This window comes from Atta cephalotes (genome assembly GCF_000143395.1).
Source record: "Atta cephalotes unplaced genomic scaffold scaffold00032, whole genome shotgun sequence".
Taxonomy (NCBI): Eukaryota; Metazoa; Arthropoda; class Insecta; order Hymenoptera; family Formicidae; genus Atta; species Atta cephalotes.
The window spans coordinates 734270-751919 of NW_012130096.1; the positions used below are offsets into that span (position 1 = coordinate 734270).

Below are 17650 nucleotides of genomic sequence, written 5' to 3' on the forward strand. Positions count from 1 at the left end.
GAACTCATTGTAACACAGAGAAGATCTAGATATCACTGATTATATCTATATCATTTATACACAGAAGCTATAAATTTCTACATTTAAATTACTACAATTTGAAAATGCGTTCGTTTTGGGTGATCAAAGTCGATTCAACTTAAATGATTTAAATTTGAAACGACTTTATACTCAAAAACATTCGCCTTTTCTTTTTTTATACTACCAAAGTAACGCAGTTCGAAATGGAATACATCTTACTCTAGACCACCTTCTTCTTCTAGTTTCGATAAGAATTTTGCAACTCTGTAACTTGGTTCCACTTGACGCGCCATATCTATTAGGCAAAGCAATTTCTTAATACCAATGAATACTCTGAAATCATAAAATATGCATAATGATAAAATATATCATAATAAAATATACATAATAAAATATACATTAGACGTCGAGTGACTTTTCACTCGGTGCGATTGACTCGCGATCTATAGATCGGATTCAATCCCACCTGCGTCCCCATACGTAATTTTTTTATGTTCTATATTTTTTGCGTTTAAGGAGTCGAAAATGACATCTGATGATTAAGAAGATCTTTGATCACCAGCGCCATTTAGATTCGGTGTTAAACTGTAGGTCTCATATATCATATATCTTACCGTTTTCCTTGAAGCTTTGCATGCAAAGAAGCCATTTCGTGTTTTGAAAAGAGATCAACTTCGTCTAACACACTTAACAAATGATCAGGGCTTGACAAATTAGGCACATGAAGAATAGTATTAAATGCTGGAAGTAATTCCAAGTCATCTAAAACTTGTCTGCAAAAAGAAATATATATTATTAAGAATTTTTAAATCACTTCCTTCCATAGAAAAAAATCTTTATCTTACCTGCGACTAGAAGTGCATAGAATTAATAATTTACGGCCAGGCGGCGGCGATTTCTTTAATAACACCAAAAGTGCTTGCAATGTTAGATTAGAATATCTTGGTCCAATTGGGCCGTAATCCAGAAGACGTTCAATATTATCAACTAAAATACAGCTTAGTTGCGAACGATATGCATCATCAAACACCTAAAATATAAATGGCGATTATTTTAAGCTTTACATCAGATATAATTACAAATATATATTAATAGATAAATGTAAGAGAAATATAAAATAAGTTATATCATACCTTTCGTATAGAAAGACATTTTGCCGATTCAATAAAACCGACCATGTCTTCGGGTGTACAAACTTTAACAAATGGAAAGTCTGAATTCTTTGCAATTTGTGCGGCAAGCGCCGTCTTTCCACTGTTTGGTGGTCCCTCCAAAAGAACAGAAACAAGTCCAGATCCTTCAGTCGCCCGAGCTTGTTGAATGCATAGACCGCCATCAGCGAGTATTTCAACCACTGGCCTTCCCCAGTGAATAATTCCACGAGTTAACAATTGGGTCAATGCTTCAGCACTTGTACCAAATGCCTAAAAGATATGAAAATATAACATTTAGTTGTTATGTTTTATATAAATAAATATATAAATAAGAATAATTAATTAATATACATTCACAGAGTCCAATAAAAATAATTATTCAATAAATAAAAATTTTCTTGATCACTTACTGGTTTAACATCATGTTCCAATGCATGGAAAAAATCACTTCGAGATACCATAAGTTTTTCCATTGCAGCTGGATCTACTTCCACTTTACTAGAAGCTTTAATTAATCGATTCATGGCGGTACTTTGGGCTGCTCTAACTAAACCTTCCAATTCTGCACCACTAAAATTCTTGGTTAATGTAGCCATTTCTTTTAAGTCTACATCAGGCGCTATTTTTTTATATTCTCTCATTCGGGATGTGTGGATATTAAGAATTTGATATCGTCCATGTTCGTCTGGTAAGCTAATTTCCATTTGCAACTTTAAGCATGGAAAATAAAGATACACTTAAAATATAAAATAAAAAGATACATTAAATAACGAATAGAAAGATATATCTTAAGGAGATATATCTATATTGAAACTGTATTGAATTAACGCGAATTGAACTAAAAATATTCTATACATATTCGCATTCGTGTACGTTCAGCTTATAAAAACTTTTTGTCTTATTAAATAAATTCTTTACCTCCAATCTGCCAGGTCTTAACAAAGCCTCATCGATCATATCTCTTCTATTAGTCATACCAATAACAAGAATGTTATTTAATTGTTCGACACCATCAATTTTTGCAAGAAGCTGATTAACCACTGTATCATGAACCCCTGTGTTTCCAGCAACACTACCTCGAGATTTACAAATAGCATCTATTTCATCAAATATGATTATGTGAAGTCCACTGTTTGGTCCAAGCTAAAAAAATATACAATATTATTCTTAAATCTTTTCCCCCTATTTGTAAAGAGAATCCAATTTATATACATATTGTGCCCAAATAATAATATATATATTTTAAATTATTATATATATATTATTATATATATATATAATTATTATATATATATATATATTTTAAATTATACCCTTTTTTCTTCTTCTTCTGCTTCAGCGAACAATCTTCTGATATTAGCCTCGCTTTCTCCAACATATTTATCCAAAATTTGTGGGCCATTTACAATTTTCGGTTCTCTTGCATTTAACATTGTACCTATTTGCCGAGCCATTAACGTCTTTCCTGTACCAGGTGGACCATATAACAAGATTCCTTTTACATGCTTGCAACCCAATTGAGTAACAATCTCCGTTGGGAAAACACGGGATGCAAAGGCTCTTCGGAAAATGGCGCTAAACTCCTTATCCAAGCCACCAATACCCATTTTCTGAAAGTCCCAATCTGGATTGATAATCGCCTGTCGGACAGCTTTCCCTTTAGACTGTCCAACAAGATTTAAACTGGAGGTCTCTGCTTTCTCGAACTGGATTATAGTGTCGCCCAAGCAACGTCCCATTTTTGTCTTCTTAGGCATCGTACTTTGCCCCGAACTGATGGCTGACAAGTCGGCAGCTTCCAAACTTTTGATGACTAATCCAAGCAGTTTCTTATCCTTAAACTGAAATGCCAGCTGCTGACCCACGGTGAATGCCTGCCCGGAAAACTGCATCAAGAAGTCCTTAGCCATTTCATCCGTGTTGTATGGTTCCAAAGTGACACTGGAGTAACAATATATTAATATAACAATTTAAAAAAAAGTTGATGGAAGACTATGATATTCAAATTCAAATTCTTTGCATTTGTGTATAAATTTAATTATGTTCATTTAATTACAAATATTTTATAAATTATCATAAAAATATTTTAGTTTTTTTTTCTATATTTTAGTTTTTTATGTGTGTGGTGTATAGCTTTTCCAATTAACATACGTTTTTTTCTGTAGAAAATCAGCTTCCAAAACAATGTTGCATAAACATTCTGTGTTAGAAGTTGGATCAAAATGATATGGCCGAACTTCAATTTCTTGATTGAGAGACAATGTTGCCCATTTCCGTTGAGGTAAGCTAAAGCCAACTGTGCCACGTGGAATCTCATGATGTGTTCTTACAGTAAATACGAAATGATAATTTGGTGCTGTAGTTACTTCAATATGCCTGTAACAGACAATAAAATAAATATCAATTAGTATACTTATTGCATCATGATTTAAAAATATACATGACTCTGTATAGTCTATAAAAGAACTTATGTAAATTTTTAAGGAATTTTAAAATAAAATAATTAAATTTATATAAATATTAATTTGTGCAATTGAGTTCATATAAGTTAATAAAACTATAAAATGTTTTAGAGTTTTTATTTTAAAATATATGTATATTCTATAAAATAAATAAATGAGATAAATAATTTGTTGTCAATCTTATCACTGCTACATTTACAACGTATGTCTACTCCATAATCTATACAATAGATGTTTTTGTTTAACTTATTATAGGACACTTATTGTAAATAGATTATTTTACATTGTTTGAATATGTATAATTTATAAACTTAACTTAAATTTCTATAATTGACACTAACAACTTATATAGATATTTATAAGATAATTATAATTGTATGAATATTATATAATAAATTCCTCAAATATATTAATAAATTACATGATATAAATTTACAATAAAAATAGTCTTTAAAATATATTCTTTTGTATAATCAATAATTTTTCTGAACTCAGCCTATTTTTATATTTCATCTAGGATTAATTTTAAGACATAGGTGAACATATATATGTAACATAAATATGCATTAATTTATGAACTAAGTAAAATATTTAATTTCTCAATCGATTTTAGAGACAATCATACAAGTGTAAAACAATTATGAAATGAATGTCGAATCATGAATTCTTACCTGACATCATCAGGAAAATCGTCGGCGTTGATAATGGCACAGTTGGAGAGACTGAGCTCGTCCGTGGGACACCTCACTGCTTTCATCCGCTGAAGCATACAATTATGTTACCTTATATTTTATGCAAGACAACAAGCTTGATGAAGGGGAGTTATTGATGCGGCTTCGATTCGAAGGGGAGGGACGATGGAGCGGAGCAGATTGTGCAGAGGCTCCTCGCACGCGCTCTTATCCGCGAAACCGACAACTCCCGGTGGCATCGCCCATTTGCGATGACGACGCGCTTGGTTTTCACGATCTGCATGGTACTCACCATCTTCGACATATTTTACGACGAGAAATCAACAGATTTTGGCTGCACTACGAACTACGACACAGTAGCGCAAACGTGTCCACAGTCCGCACCACTCTGCACCTTTGATATTGATGCAGTAAAGTTGACCACGGTCATGCGCGAGAGAAAGAGCGAGTTGTTACTCTGTTACTTCTCTAGGTCGCCCTCTGTGCTGCGTTTGAAATCTCTCACTAGAAGATCTTAATTTTTTTCCCTTGTATTATCAATTATCCTGCGATGAGAATTTATTAATTCTAAATTATTTATACCAATTTTTTTGAAATTTATAATTATTACAATTATTAAAATTTTTTTTCTTTGAAATATTAAGAGCATCTGGTCCTAGGTAAAATATTGAGTTTATCTCTTTTCTATTCCTAAAAAAAGGTATCTTGAAAACAAGTTTTTTATGCGTTGCCGGCATAATTTTGAAATTCACTCTGGGTCACAAATGACTCAACATGTGTATAGAATGTATTTTTTATAATTAAAAAATTTTTATTTTTTCTTTATTTTCAATTAATTCTCGGTTGTATTGTGGGAATGTTTCGCGAATTATTAAAAAAAGAATTTAACCCTAGATACATTTGGTAGTATCAGATGACTTAATTAAAAATTCTATGTTCTTAGTCTGCGCGTAGCTTTTAAATTTTATTCCGTTCAAATCGATATAAATAAAAAAAGAATTTTAAATTATCTATTCTATCTTGATATCTAATCTATTATGAACACACATTACAGAAAGAAAATAATTAATTAAATATAATTAAATATAAAACCAATCCGAAAAATTGGCTTAGCAGAAGCTTTCTGTTAATTTTTTCTAATTCGCATGTACTTTACAAGACATTATGTTAATGAAAGATTAATTTTATTTATCAATAGTATGAAGGACGCACGTCCTTAACACAACCATTTTATATAATTAGACATCAATCTACATCTGTACTTTTACTGGAAACTTTCTTTTCTTCACACTGTCCTTTCTCGCTGTTAACCGACGAATTGATTCATTGTTACTATGTTTTATCATTCAACAAAAATTGACTAAATATAATATAGTTGCGTTTATACTGACTATTGAAAATCGAAGATGATCTTTAAAATATATTAATTTATTTTTTTGTTATATGGGGTAATTATATTTCTGCGATTGATGAGGACTAAATATAGTCGAAACGTATCGGTAGAAATTTATGTGAAATAATAAAATTTGCTTTGTCACATATCTAATTATAGCTCGTTTAATTGTTGACCTGAGTACTATTTATTAATTTGCTAATGAAAGATTATTTTGAATTATTTTTACTTATTTGCGGATTTTTAATGAAGTTCTAAATTACAATTTTTAAATTAATATTTAATGAATTATGAAAAAAGATAGAAAAGATTATATACTCAAGAGCGCGAATGTGACGTAGCTGGCAACGTACGAAATTGCTATGCCAGAGATCCCGGATTCGATCCTAGGCAGAACCAAAAAATTTTCGTATGCTCGTAGCTCCTCTTGGCAATGACAAATCACCGAGAGTATCCTTGCCATGTACACTTTTATAAACAAAATCGTCATTCGGAATCGACGTAAAATTCGATTGTTGGTCCCTTATGTGTACAATCAACATGTGCACCATAGATATATGATAGAAGTCATCACATTCTTTCAGAGGATTATGGATGAAGGAGAAGAGGATTATACTATCCAGTTTAACTGAAAACGTATTTACATTTATTATCAAACAGTATGTGCGTGTATATGTGTACATATACATCGCGTGTGTATAACATAATTCGTGATGGCAGTATTAATAAAAAAAAGTAATTTGATATCTTCGGAGTTTATTAAAGCATAATATGTAAATATTATGCTTTAATAAATTCCGACGACATCACTTTTTTTTATTAATAAAGTATAATATGTAAATATTATGCTTTAATAAATTCCGAAGACATCAATTTACTTTTTTTTTTAAACAAACAAAATCAAGCTACAAGAGCACTGGCCGTTGAACTTTCGTATTTCCAGTTCGGCGGTAGAGATCCTTTCGTCTTATAGTAACGCGCCAACCTGTGAATTCTCGACTCGACGAGAATTAAACGGAATTTCGAATCTTTATCTTTGCGATTTCGCTCCAAGTGTTTGCGCACAGCGACGGCCTTTTTGATCAGGTAATAGAGATCCTCTGGTAGATCAGGAGCCAGACCCATGCTCTTTACAATGCGCAAAATCTTATTTCCTGTACGGAATCGTACTTGTGCTACTCCATGTGAGTCACGAAGTATGACACCTATAAAAATACAAAATATGTTGTATGTTGTCTTATATACTTTTTTTTGTTATTTTAATAATTATCAAACTTGTTATTTTATAAAAGTATTAGTGATGACCTATTGTGAAGTGACAAATGATCAAACATCACTTATAATCTTGCAAACATATTTGAGAGAATCAAATTAAAAACTCTAAGATCCTCTGCATAGAGTTTGCTTTCAAATATATTGATTTCTTTAATTAACAGCTAGTAAAGCTTTTATCAGCAGAAATAAATGTATATCAAAATTACCAATTTGAGATGGTGTATGTCCTTTTTTCGCTAGCTTATAGATAAGTTCTTTGCAATCTTCTGGTGTTAGTTTCAACCAAGTTGGTACACTTCGTCGATAAGGAAGTGCTGACTGAGATATACCTTTTCTAAAAAATATAATATGCCATCATATAATATTCATCATTTAAAACTATAAAAAAAAATATATATATATATATAAAATAAAATTTAAAAATATACATAATTTATAAAAAAATAAATCATATTTAAAAATATTTTTAGTACATTTCAAGAATATTTAGGAAATAATTTTTCGTAAGTATTGTGTGAAAATACTAAAACTATATATTGTATTAAAAAAAATAAATAATAATAAAAAGTTAAAAACTAAATAATGATCAGTTATTGATCAATATAATAATATAAGAATTATAAAATTTAATATAATTAATACATTAAAAATAAGCATTATGGCTTATTTTTTAATATATATATATATTGGATATATTAAATCTAATACTTTATACCCTTTGTCTTTGACTCTTTTTCTTATATTAGATATAAAAGATTAAGTTTTTTATTATTAAACATGTTTCTACTATACTATTAAAGATTAACAAAAAAATTAACATTGCATCAGTAACTTGATTAAATACTCGTACTTGACAAATGTTTCACTGACATTGCAGTTACAGGAGAAATAACGCCATATGATCGCGATCACACCATGCGTACACGTAATAGGTTATATATTCTCATAAAAGAGGTGTGGTTTACCAAGATACATGGCATACAAAAAAGCCGAATTATTAGATCGCTTAACAACCGTAAATTATAAAGCTGATAAGGTAATTGATCGTTCGAATGGAAAGAATCAGGAGTCACGAACACATGGCCACTGGATGTGTACACCGATAGAACGCTCATAGCACAAGATATATTCTTATATTATGTCGACGCCGAGTATCTTGGCAAATCAAAATTAAAGAGATTACATCGATGATACGATAAATATTGTTACCCATGTGAGTGCATACGACCCATCTTATCAGAATTTTTCCAACAACGTCGTACACGAAAGAAAAAATGAAAGAGGACGGCGAGAAAAGATGGCGCCTTTCTTCGATTAACGAAAAGCCGGAAACCAATGGGCGCGTTCAAATCGATAAAGGCTAGGTCTGCTCGCCGAGCAATTAAACATGATTGGTTGAAACTATAGATAAGAATCATCATTGCCAATCGTGCTTATTCGCTTGACAAGTATGTCTAGCCGTTTCGTGAACTCGCTCAATGGCTGCGTTCAGCGAACTCAACAGTTGAATGAGCGCTCACTGCTATTGATGTATTCTTCTAGATCTAAAATGCCGATTGTAAGATCTAAAAGAATACACAATGCGATCCACTTTACTCTGCAAATGCTTCGAAGCATTTTTTGATTGATCGATTAAAGTTAGTAAAAAATTCTTTCTTCTTTGATCATCATACGACGTTCTGCAACCAAAAAGCAGAATTTTATTATATCGATGATACGAAGCAAAATCCTGTTTTCTGATTGGTGATTGCAGAGTCGTACGACGCATATCGGATCTAGTGTAAATCCAGCAATAGTCCTTACAACTACGTTATGCAATTGTCAAACGAGCGTTACTTCCCCTACAGCATGAAATATATATTGCAGCAATATTTTAATAGTAGATTATATTACAAAAATTGCAGTAATATTGAAATTTTAATATTTTATTGGAAATATTGCAACAATATTGTGAATTATATTGTAATTTTAATGACTGCATTCAGCAGAAAAAACAGCTTAATTGCAACTGTTGTATGCTTCTTTAACATGATTATTGATTTATAGTTATACATTTATATATAGTTATACATTTAGTAAAGAACATTCAAGTAAGGACTAAAAATAAGTCCAATCATGTCAAAGAATTTTAAACAGTTGCAAAGTATATTTTGGATTGTGCTAATCAGTACAATATTTTAATAAAACTGGATTAATTATTAGAATATTGGAACAATATATCTGCAATATTTCTCTAAATATATTGCAATAATTTTGCAGCTATATTTTATTGTATTTTAATACATATAAAAATATTTCCCTAGAGGAAAAAGTGAAAATTTTTATTATCGAAGTTAATGGAGAAAACTTTTTACGTTTCTTTCAGGAAAAAAGTTACATGATCAATACCCTGATTGGAAAGCGAAGTCGTGACAAGCGTTCAGTCATCAAGAACATGCAGAATTATTCTCTTTAGTTTCTTTAGATCTATTTTTTCTGACTAAACTAGTGTACACTTGTACTTGAAATGAAATAAGTATGTATTTTTAAGTTTGGCGAAAACGAGATAGAAAGTTTTAATGCAATGCAGCGACAAACAACAGGCGTTGTGTCGAACAATTTCCATGTCCCAGAAATGCGAGGGACAACGGCGTTCGTGTCTCATCGATTAAGAACAAGATTTTTTTAACTTTTATTACTTCATCAAGGACAACATTAGCCCTTAATAATTACGATTTTTGGCCCTGCAAAACGTTGTCAGTCTATATTACATATTATATATTATATTATCTGTAATGTTGTAAAGAACATTTTCCTAATAAATTATAAGTTTTTTTTTAATACAATAGTAGTAATAAAATGTATTGTTTAAAATATAAATGCAATATATTTTTAATGTATAGCCGTTCATGCATTTAAAAAAAATCGTTAAAAAAACATCATTTTCAAGTTACTCAATAACTAAACTTTTTGGACAGCTGACACTTAAATAACTTTTTTATTGTAGTTTATTATGAATATATAACTACACAAATATTTCCTAAAAATGTCAAAATATTCTAAAGATGTAAAAATCGTTTATAATAATTTATATATACTTGTAAAAATGATGAAAATTGATTCAGAACACGAATGAATTTGGGTAGTAAGGATGCCAAAAACCTCAAAAACTAAAGGTAATCGCGAACTTCTTTTGATAACAAATATGTAATTAAAAGAGTTAAACAGGAAATATGTGAAAATATGAAAATATTTTATATTAAATGGAAAAATATGTGAATTGATTTGCATTTAATTGCTCAGTGTGTACTAGTTGAGTGTACTCTAGATTCAGTCTATGAACTTTTTGCACTTTTTCATTTTTCCTCTTTCTCTTCTCAACATCTAATAATATCTATTTCTTTTCAAGTGCAGAAAATGTAACATAGCGCAGAACAGATTCTTAGAGAGTATAACGTGGTTATTATGTTGGTTATGTTGATTGATCACGATGATCCGGATGATGTGTCAGTGCAGTGTTGATATGTGTGGAATTGTAGTTGCTTAATTTAGACACATTTAGACACATGATAAATATTTCATTCTTTTATCTAGGAAGACGATATGTATATCAGCATACGGATGCATTCTTATTGCCAATGATATTGACGGGATTTATGAAAATAATTTCTAGACATTGACATTTTAGGTTAGAACATTTAACTTTTAGTTTTGTATATATTGCCAGTAAATTATGACTTAAGTATTTCTTAATCGACTCAAACTGAATGTTATTTTTTATTATATTTTGTATCGTTATTTATTATAACAAATTTATTTATTAAAATATTTTAACCATTCCTATTTATTTTGTACAGCTTTTTATATTCTAGATAGAAAAAATATTAATCATGGAGCGTGGAAAGACTGGGCTTGGTAGAGCAGTAAAAAATAAGATTGCTCAACATCCTTCTGATTTATTTGCACTAGGATCAAAGAGTTCACGGAACGATAACTCTGATTCTAAAAGTAGACCAGGTGTTATTCATTCCAAACCTAGTGGGAGTTCTACATCTTCTGGTAAATAACTTTTTTCTTTCTCGTGATACTCTCACAATTGTAAATTATTGTTTATACAAACCATTATATAGGTAATGACCGAAAAAAAGAGGCTCCTTCTGGATCATCGTTTATGTATGTCCCACAGAAGAAGCCTAAGTTAACCCATGTCAGCTCTCATCAACGGCAACCTTCCTCTAGTGCGGAAGCATGGGAGGTTTTAGTTATAGATACTGATCCTGCAGACTTTGTGCCTATGGCACTTGAGGCTAATGACAATGACGAAGGTGATAGAGTTATTGGAATAATATGTGGCGCTATTAAAACGCTGAAAAATCTGAGATGGAAGCCTGATAATTTACTTTATATGGGCTTGTTATATTTAGCAAAAATCCGCCCATCTATTTTCTCAAACGATTGCATACTACATGCATTATCGTCTCTTTTAAGGAGAGATTCAAATAATCAAAATAGCTATAAGACTAAAGTGAGTCCACTAGTTCCTGTACTTGCTGCAAATCTCTTGATGAAAGGTTTTCACGACAAAAAGAATTGGCCGGAAGTGTTTGTGAAGGTTATTTATTTGCAATCTTTTATTGTTTATTGTATAATTTGGATATTTTAATTGATTTTTTAAATTATTTTTACAGCTATATGTCGAAGATGCTCTTGGAGAACGTGTATGGGTTGACCATGAGGAATGCAAGGGTTTTGTTGACAACATACTAACAGGTTTTAACACGAGGCATCCACCTAAGTCTGTGTTACAGCCAGAATTTCCAGTATTAATGCAAAGGGATTGTCCCAGCCCATCTACAGTGGATGATGAGGATCCAGCGGCATCAACGACATCATTGTCTGGGGATAAAGAGAAAATAGAATTTCCAGTAAGCCCGCGATATGCGCATTGTGTGGAAAATATAGAATCGATAGTACTGGAAGCCGTAAAAGAGCAACTAAATAGACGCCAGGCTGAGACTATAACGAGAAATTTCTTGAAGCTGCTTTCTTCGGCGTGTGGTTTTGTTGAGATCAGAAATATCGCTGTCCCGAGGCTAGAAGTATGGTTGCACAATCCTAAATTGATGAGACCCGCGCAAGAATTGCTTATTTACATTTGCTACAATTGTACATCTCATACTCAAAGAGATGTGGAGGTCATAAGTCAATTGGTTAAGATGAGATTGAAGACGAAGGCTGTAATAAACTTGTACTTGAATGGCGTCAAGGAATTGATCGGATTACATCCAGAGAATTTAGCTACCATCCTGAAGCATACAATCTACAATGAATTATCGAATGCACGCAATCCAAACAATATGCCCATGTTGGGAATAATGTTTCAGACTTTGCCCGAACAAGCGGCAAAATTGCTTGCAGAGATCTTTCAAGATTTACTGATGAATCGCGAGGATTACTTGAGGCCATTGCGTGCATTGCTCAGAGAAATCGTACGTGTATGTCGACCTGACATCAATCTAATTGTCTTTGTTCGAACTTTAATGTCCGAACGATCGGACATAGCTCAACAGTTGCTAAATTTCGAATTTAAGGATCGCATGTTTATGTCAATAGTGGATCTACTGTGTCTGTGCATGCTCTTAGGAATAAGTCCACAAGTGAAGGAAGCAGGGACATTGTCGCAACGTGCAGATAAGAAAGATGCGGCTTTGCTGCACCAATTTCAAGATCTCATGGCCATGATACAATACGAGACTGTCCTGTGGCTGCAGAATTCAGCACAGCAGATGTACACAGTTGGACGAAATGAGTTATTGCACGCAATGCATAAGATCATGCTCTTGGAATCTCCTGAACAATACTATAAATTGGACAATTGGCCACCAGAGTCGGACAGAGTATTTTATATACGACTAGTTTCCGATGTTCCCTTGTTGCAAAGTACATTGTGGAGATTGCTAATGATCGGCTTTTCGAAGGTAAATGCTTAAACTAGTATTTGCAAGATGATTCTGTTTAGAGATAATTTTTTTATTCTATTTTTATTTATAGGAAAACGGTATTACTCATTCGGAGACTTTGGATTTGGCCGATTTATTAATACGGCGAGCAGCGGCCAATTCGACGGAGAGTTTCCCGATGTTACAAATCGATAAAATGGACATAATTGAACTTATTTTTAATCTTAGCATTTATCAGCCTCCGGGAACAATAAATATACCTGCTGGGTAAGTCTCTCTGCATGTATATTTTATCCTCGATATTATCTTTATAATTGCAATTATGTTTATCTTATAGATATGTACCACCAACATTGGCAATAGCTAATCTTTATTGGAAAGGATGGATAATGTTATTAATTTTGGCCGCTCATAATCCATCCACGATTGGAGCACTAGGATGGCGACGATACCCTATATTGAGGACATTGATGGAAATGTGTATTACAAAGTGAGTTTAACATCTATTAAAGCTTGTTGCTATAAATACTTTGATGATATAATTAACTTCGTTTTTCCAAAACATCTTGTAGTCATTTCTCATATCCACCGCCGACTATGGCTCTGCCGGAGGTCATGGAACAAGAACGTGCGAAAGAAATGCAAGTTGAAGCTATCGAGAAACAAGAGATATTAGAATACGAATCGCATTTGGCCGCAGCATCGACCAGAATTCAGCTATCAGAACAGAATAGTTTCCTGCTATCACAGTTAATCACCATGGATACAATGGGAATTGCTAGAAGACCACCACCGGCCGTGCTCGAACAGATACAGTCATTAAATACATCTCACAGACTAGGTCATCTGCTTTGTCGGTCACGTAAACCGGACTTCTTATTGGATATTATTCAGAGACAACAACAAAGCACATCTCAGAGCATGCCCTGGTTGGCAGATCTTGTACAGAACAGCGAAGGTTCTTTGAGCCAATTACCAGTGCAATGCCTTTGTGAATACTTACTATCAACTAGCCCGCAGACAGTCGAAAAACAGCCCAGACAACAGCAGTTATTGGCTCATCTTCAGACACTATTAACTGATCCGAATCAGGATCAGCAGCATGCTTATGAGGTTTTGGAATATTTCTTGAGGAGACTGAGTAGCCAGCAGAGTGGTAGCCGGGTCCAAGCGATCACTGGACTCAAGATGGTTCTAGACTCGATACCCCTTGAGGATGAGAGTATGGATGTGGATGGAGAAAACGAAAAGTACGTGTTTTAAATGTATTTCAGGAGAAGAAATTGTTACACTTTAATATTATTTTTTCAGAGAGACTTGGCTTCTACGAAAATTGCCATCGATACCTCACTTCTTATCGGTACGTTCGCTGGTTTCTACGGCACTACGTGGTGCTTGTCAGGTTGAGAACAGTCCGGATCTTGTGCACACTTACATATCATATCTAGCCGTGCATACTGTCGATGATGACTTACCTGACTTAACCGATTTAGCCAACGAAATTTCCCAATTGGTCGTTGAACGAAGTACCATTATTGCGGCTATCCTGCCTCAATCTGAAAGTGATAATCCACAAACCAAACAAACATTGCATTCCTTCATGGCAATTTTTTGTAATTATCTTGAGAAAGCGCGATCACCTAGAGGAGAAGATTACCAATGGTCTGAAAGTCAAGATCAAATTTTAGTTCAGTGGAGTAATGGCGAAGAATGCACTATGCACATTCTAGTAGTGCACGCTATGATTATATTATTAACATACGATACATCCGAAGATGATCCATTGTTTAGTAATTTATTGGAAACATGGTTTCCTTTAACAGAGCAGCCGAAAGCATTTCTCGTGGATACTAGTGAGGAAGCGTTGCTTATACCTGATTGGCTTAAATTGCGAATGATTAGAAGTAACGTGCCTCGATTAGTCGACGCAGCCTTAAAGGATCTTGAGCCTCAACAGTTGGTACTTTTTATCCAAAGTTTTGGAATACCTGTGTCGTCAATGAGCAAACTGCTTCATACGCTCGATGCAGGTGTTCAGATTGATCCCAGCTCTGTTGGCGAGGCAGTTTTAGATAAAACATATATGGCACAACTAGTTGAAGTACAACATCGAAGAGGTGCTACAGGTGGACTGGTGTTCGTTCAGGTATTGCAACTACTGGAACCGCAATTACCAGATGAGAGCGTTATGTCAATCGTGAGTTTGCAGCAACCGTTGCCGGTTAGTGCCACAGTGCAAAAGCAATCCGTCATACAATGCTCCGTGAAAACCGACGTGCCCCACTTGATAAATCGGCTCTTCATCGAAAATATTCCAATGAATCAGAAAATGGATGCTTATCGACGTTTGCACAAGACTCTAGCGAAGGATCTGCAGAGATCATGTGTAAAGGAGAGCGGTTCGGTGCTGTTGGCGATACAGCATATATGTAGCGTTCTCAGCTCTATGCAGGTCAAGCAGTTCCTGGCCTCACTTGTGCATATGCCGCAGTACTCTTGCACGCTAATGCGCGTGATACTGTTACCGCTTAAGAGATCGACATCGAAACACATAATCGAATTAGCACGTAATATGTGTCTGAATTTGATATCGTTGATAGGCGATGTGAAAGCTCCAGTTCTATCGATCTTGCGAGATTTTGCTAACGTGCAGTTGACGAAAACGCCTCAACGCGCGGAATTATCGATGCTGATGAACCGCGGCGAGAGCCCAGGCTCGATACTGGAGAGCACGGATCCTGTAAATCTGGAGAGTGTGGGCCGTAAACTGTTAGATGTCTGTTTAAAGCAGCAGAAGAATGACGATCTGGTCGAGGCTATGGCAAGATTATTGGTCAGCGATAGTAACGAAGACGCATTGAAACCTCGCATGGGTTTACTGATCGATTGGCTGGCCTCCGTGGAACCAGAGTTGATCGGCATTTGTCCGAATCTCCAAATGAAGTTACTGTTCGATAAGGCGAAGATGCATATCAACATTGACAAGAACATCGTGAGCTCTCATTCTTGTAGACCTTACTTGTTGACGCTCTTGACGCATACAGCAAGTTGGACTACTTTATATAAGTGTGTCGGACACTTGTTAGACAAATGTGATGACGGGTGAGCAGAGCGAATAAACATTTTTTCTATCAATCTTTTTGCTCTTATTCTATATCTTCTTGTTCATGATATTCTCTGTTATGAACAAATAACAAAGTTTTTCTAAGTTCTTTAACTATCAATATATTCTTTATATTTATATTTATGAATATTAATGTGTTTGTAGATATGATTCTACAGCAGTTCTGGACTTTTTATGGGCTCTGACATGCAATCCTAAGCTGTGGCAGGGCCGGGACAAGTTTACTCCAAAGCATTACGTTCCTGAGAATATTCTGTTGTTGGAAGAACGGCAGCTACTTAATCTAGTGGCATATATAGTGTTTGAAGGTGTTATTATCTGTAAAATGCAGAATAGAAATGCCGCTCTAGCAAGGATGGATATTAGACTCGATCTACTCTTACACTGTATATCCACTGAAGACAGCCTGATTCCTAATGTGGTTAATTATTTAGCGGAACGTATGATGGATAATACTGAGTACGAATTTTATAGTCGTATAAATTTTGCAATGCATAATTTAGTGTTCATCATTTTAATTTATAAAATGATTGTAACTTTCAGTGCAGACTCAGCAGATATGGCGCATCAGTTTCTACTGCATATGTACATGAAGATTCCGAAAGTCATTTGTTACCTCGACACTTTCCAAGCGAGCAAGTTCGTCAACGGTTCGAGGATAACCAATTGGACGGGCTCGGTGCTCGACTGCATGAGCCATTCCCTGTTGACGGCTCTGGCGGCGACTCCGAGACAAAAATCGTGGAATTCCAAGTCTCAGGAATTTGAACTTTGTGCGCGAAAAATGGCCGCAGTACATCCTATATTAGTACTGCGACAATTGCCGATGTTGGCATCCTCTTTGATGGGAAGATGTTATCTTGATTTTGGTTCATTTAGATCCGGTCATCATTTAAATCTTTTCAATCAAGTTATGGGGCTATTAGAACTATTGCAGCCACATTTGTTTAACGAGCAACATGAGACTGCGCTGGAGAATACTTTGGGAAATTACTTCCAATGTTTTCAGGTATTATTATTTATATTATATCTTCTATAATGATTCGTTTACATAATTATAAAATGCTGTCAATTGTAAGTGTATTAAAAAATTTAATTTACAAACTGCATTATAAGATAAAATATTAAATGATTTAGATCTTTATTAATTACTCTAAAATTTTTTTTTATTCCTTCATTTTAGATCCTTCAAATACAAACTGTTTTAATATTGTACGATTTTGTTTACAGAATTATGGACATATAAAAGATCTCGTCTCTTTGCTCAATAGGTTTGTATCATTATTACAGTCCTATGTATCACATGATCCACAACGAGCATTGAAATATCTTCAGAAACACGCACATGCTTTACAGTAAGTTATTTTCTATTTTCTATGTATTTCTATTTTCTATACTGTAAATAATTTACAGTTATTATGTTTATATATATATATATACGTATAGTTTATATGTATGTATATATATATATATATATATATATATATATATATATATATATATATATATATATATAGTACGTAGTAGTAGTACGTACGTAACGTTAACTTAACTTAACTTAACCGTACCGTACCGTACGTACGTACGTAC

General features: G+C 33.6%; 3 protein-coding genes across 3 annotated transcripts in view; 1 reads left to right on the forward strand and 2 right to left on the reverse strand.

Moving 5' to 3' along the window:
• Window positions 1–236: 236 nt before the first annotated feature.
• LOC105621067 (vesicle-fusing ATPase 1-like) lies at window positions 237–4633 on the reverse strand. Its single transcript, XM_012202538.1, has 10 exons — window positions 4622–4633; window positions 4309–4397; window positions 3327–3551; window positions 2489–3116; window positions 2094–2318; window positions 1586–1885; window positions 1155–1445; window positions 867–1051; window positions 636–794; window positions 237–354 (listed from the first exon to the last, which is right to left on the reverse strand). Exons 1-10 carry the CDS (start codon window positions 4631–4633, stop codon window positions 237–239), a joined length of 2232 nt encoding a protein of 743 aa, XP_012057928.1.
• Window positions 4634–6622: 1989 nt separating this feature from the next.
• On the reverse strand, window positions 6623–8229 carry LOC105621069 (40S ribosomal protein S13). The gene is made up of 3 exons (XM_012202539.1): window positions 8207–8229; window positions 7204–7331; window positions 6623–6927 (listed from the first exon to the last, which is right to left on the reverse strand). Exons 1-3 carry the CDS (start codon window positions 8227–8229, stop codon window positions 6623–6625), a joined length of 456 nt encoding a protein of 151 aa, XP_012057929.1.
• Window positions 8230–10866: 2637 nt separating this feature from the next.
• LOC105621070 (integrator complex subunit 1) overlaps window positions 10867–17650 on the forward strand; it is an 8388-nt gene continuing 1604 nt past the window's right edge. Inside the window, exons 1-10 of the mRNA XM_012202540.1 lie at window positions 10867–11035; window positions 11107–11588; window positions 11665–12954; window positions 13028–13203; window positions 13274–13426; window positions 13509–14186; window positions 14248–16038; window positions 16205–16519; window positions 16604–17069; window positions 17291–17415. Of these exons, the coding sequence (XP_012057930.1) occupies window positions 10867–11035; window positions 11107–11588; window positions 11665–12954; window positions 13028–13203; window positions 13274–13426; window positions 13509–14186; window positions 14248–16038; window positions 16205–16519; window positions 16604–17069; window positions 17291–17415 (5645 nt within the window). The remainder of the gene's footprint in view (window positions 11036–11106; window positions 11589–11664; window positions 12955–13027; window positions 13204–13273; window positions 13427–13508; window positions 14187–14247; window positions 16039–16204; window positions 16520–16603; window positions 17070–17290; window positions 17416–17650) is intronic.

Bases quoted from the DNA above. Each gene is read 5' to 3' on its own strand.
- LOC105621067 (XM_012202538.1), bottom strand. The intron at 2,319-2,488 runs GTATAATTTAAA...ATATTTTTTTAG, and splicing joins CAGAAGAAGAAGAAAAAAGG to CTTGGACCAAACAGTGGACT. The intron at 355-635 runs GTAAGATATATG...TTATGATTTCAG, and splicing joins GCAAAGCTTCAAGGAAAACG to AGTATTCATTGGTATTAAGA.
- LOC105621069 (XM_012202539.1), bottom strand. From the start codon at position 8,229: ATGGGTCGTATGCACTCACATGG. The intron at 7,332-8,206 runs GTAACAATATTT...TATATTTTTTAG, and splicing joins GGTCGTATGCACTCACATGG to AAAAGGTATATCTCAGTCAG. The intron at 6,928-7,203 runs GTAATTTTGATA...GTATTTTTATAG, and splicing joins ACATACACCATCTCAAATTG to GTGTCATACTTCGTGACTCA.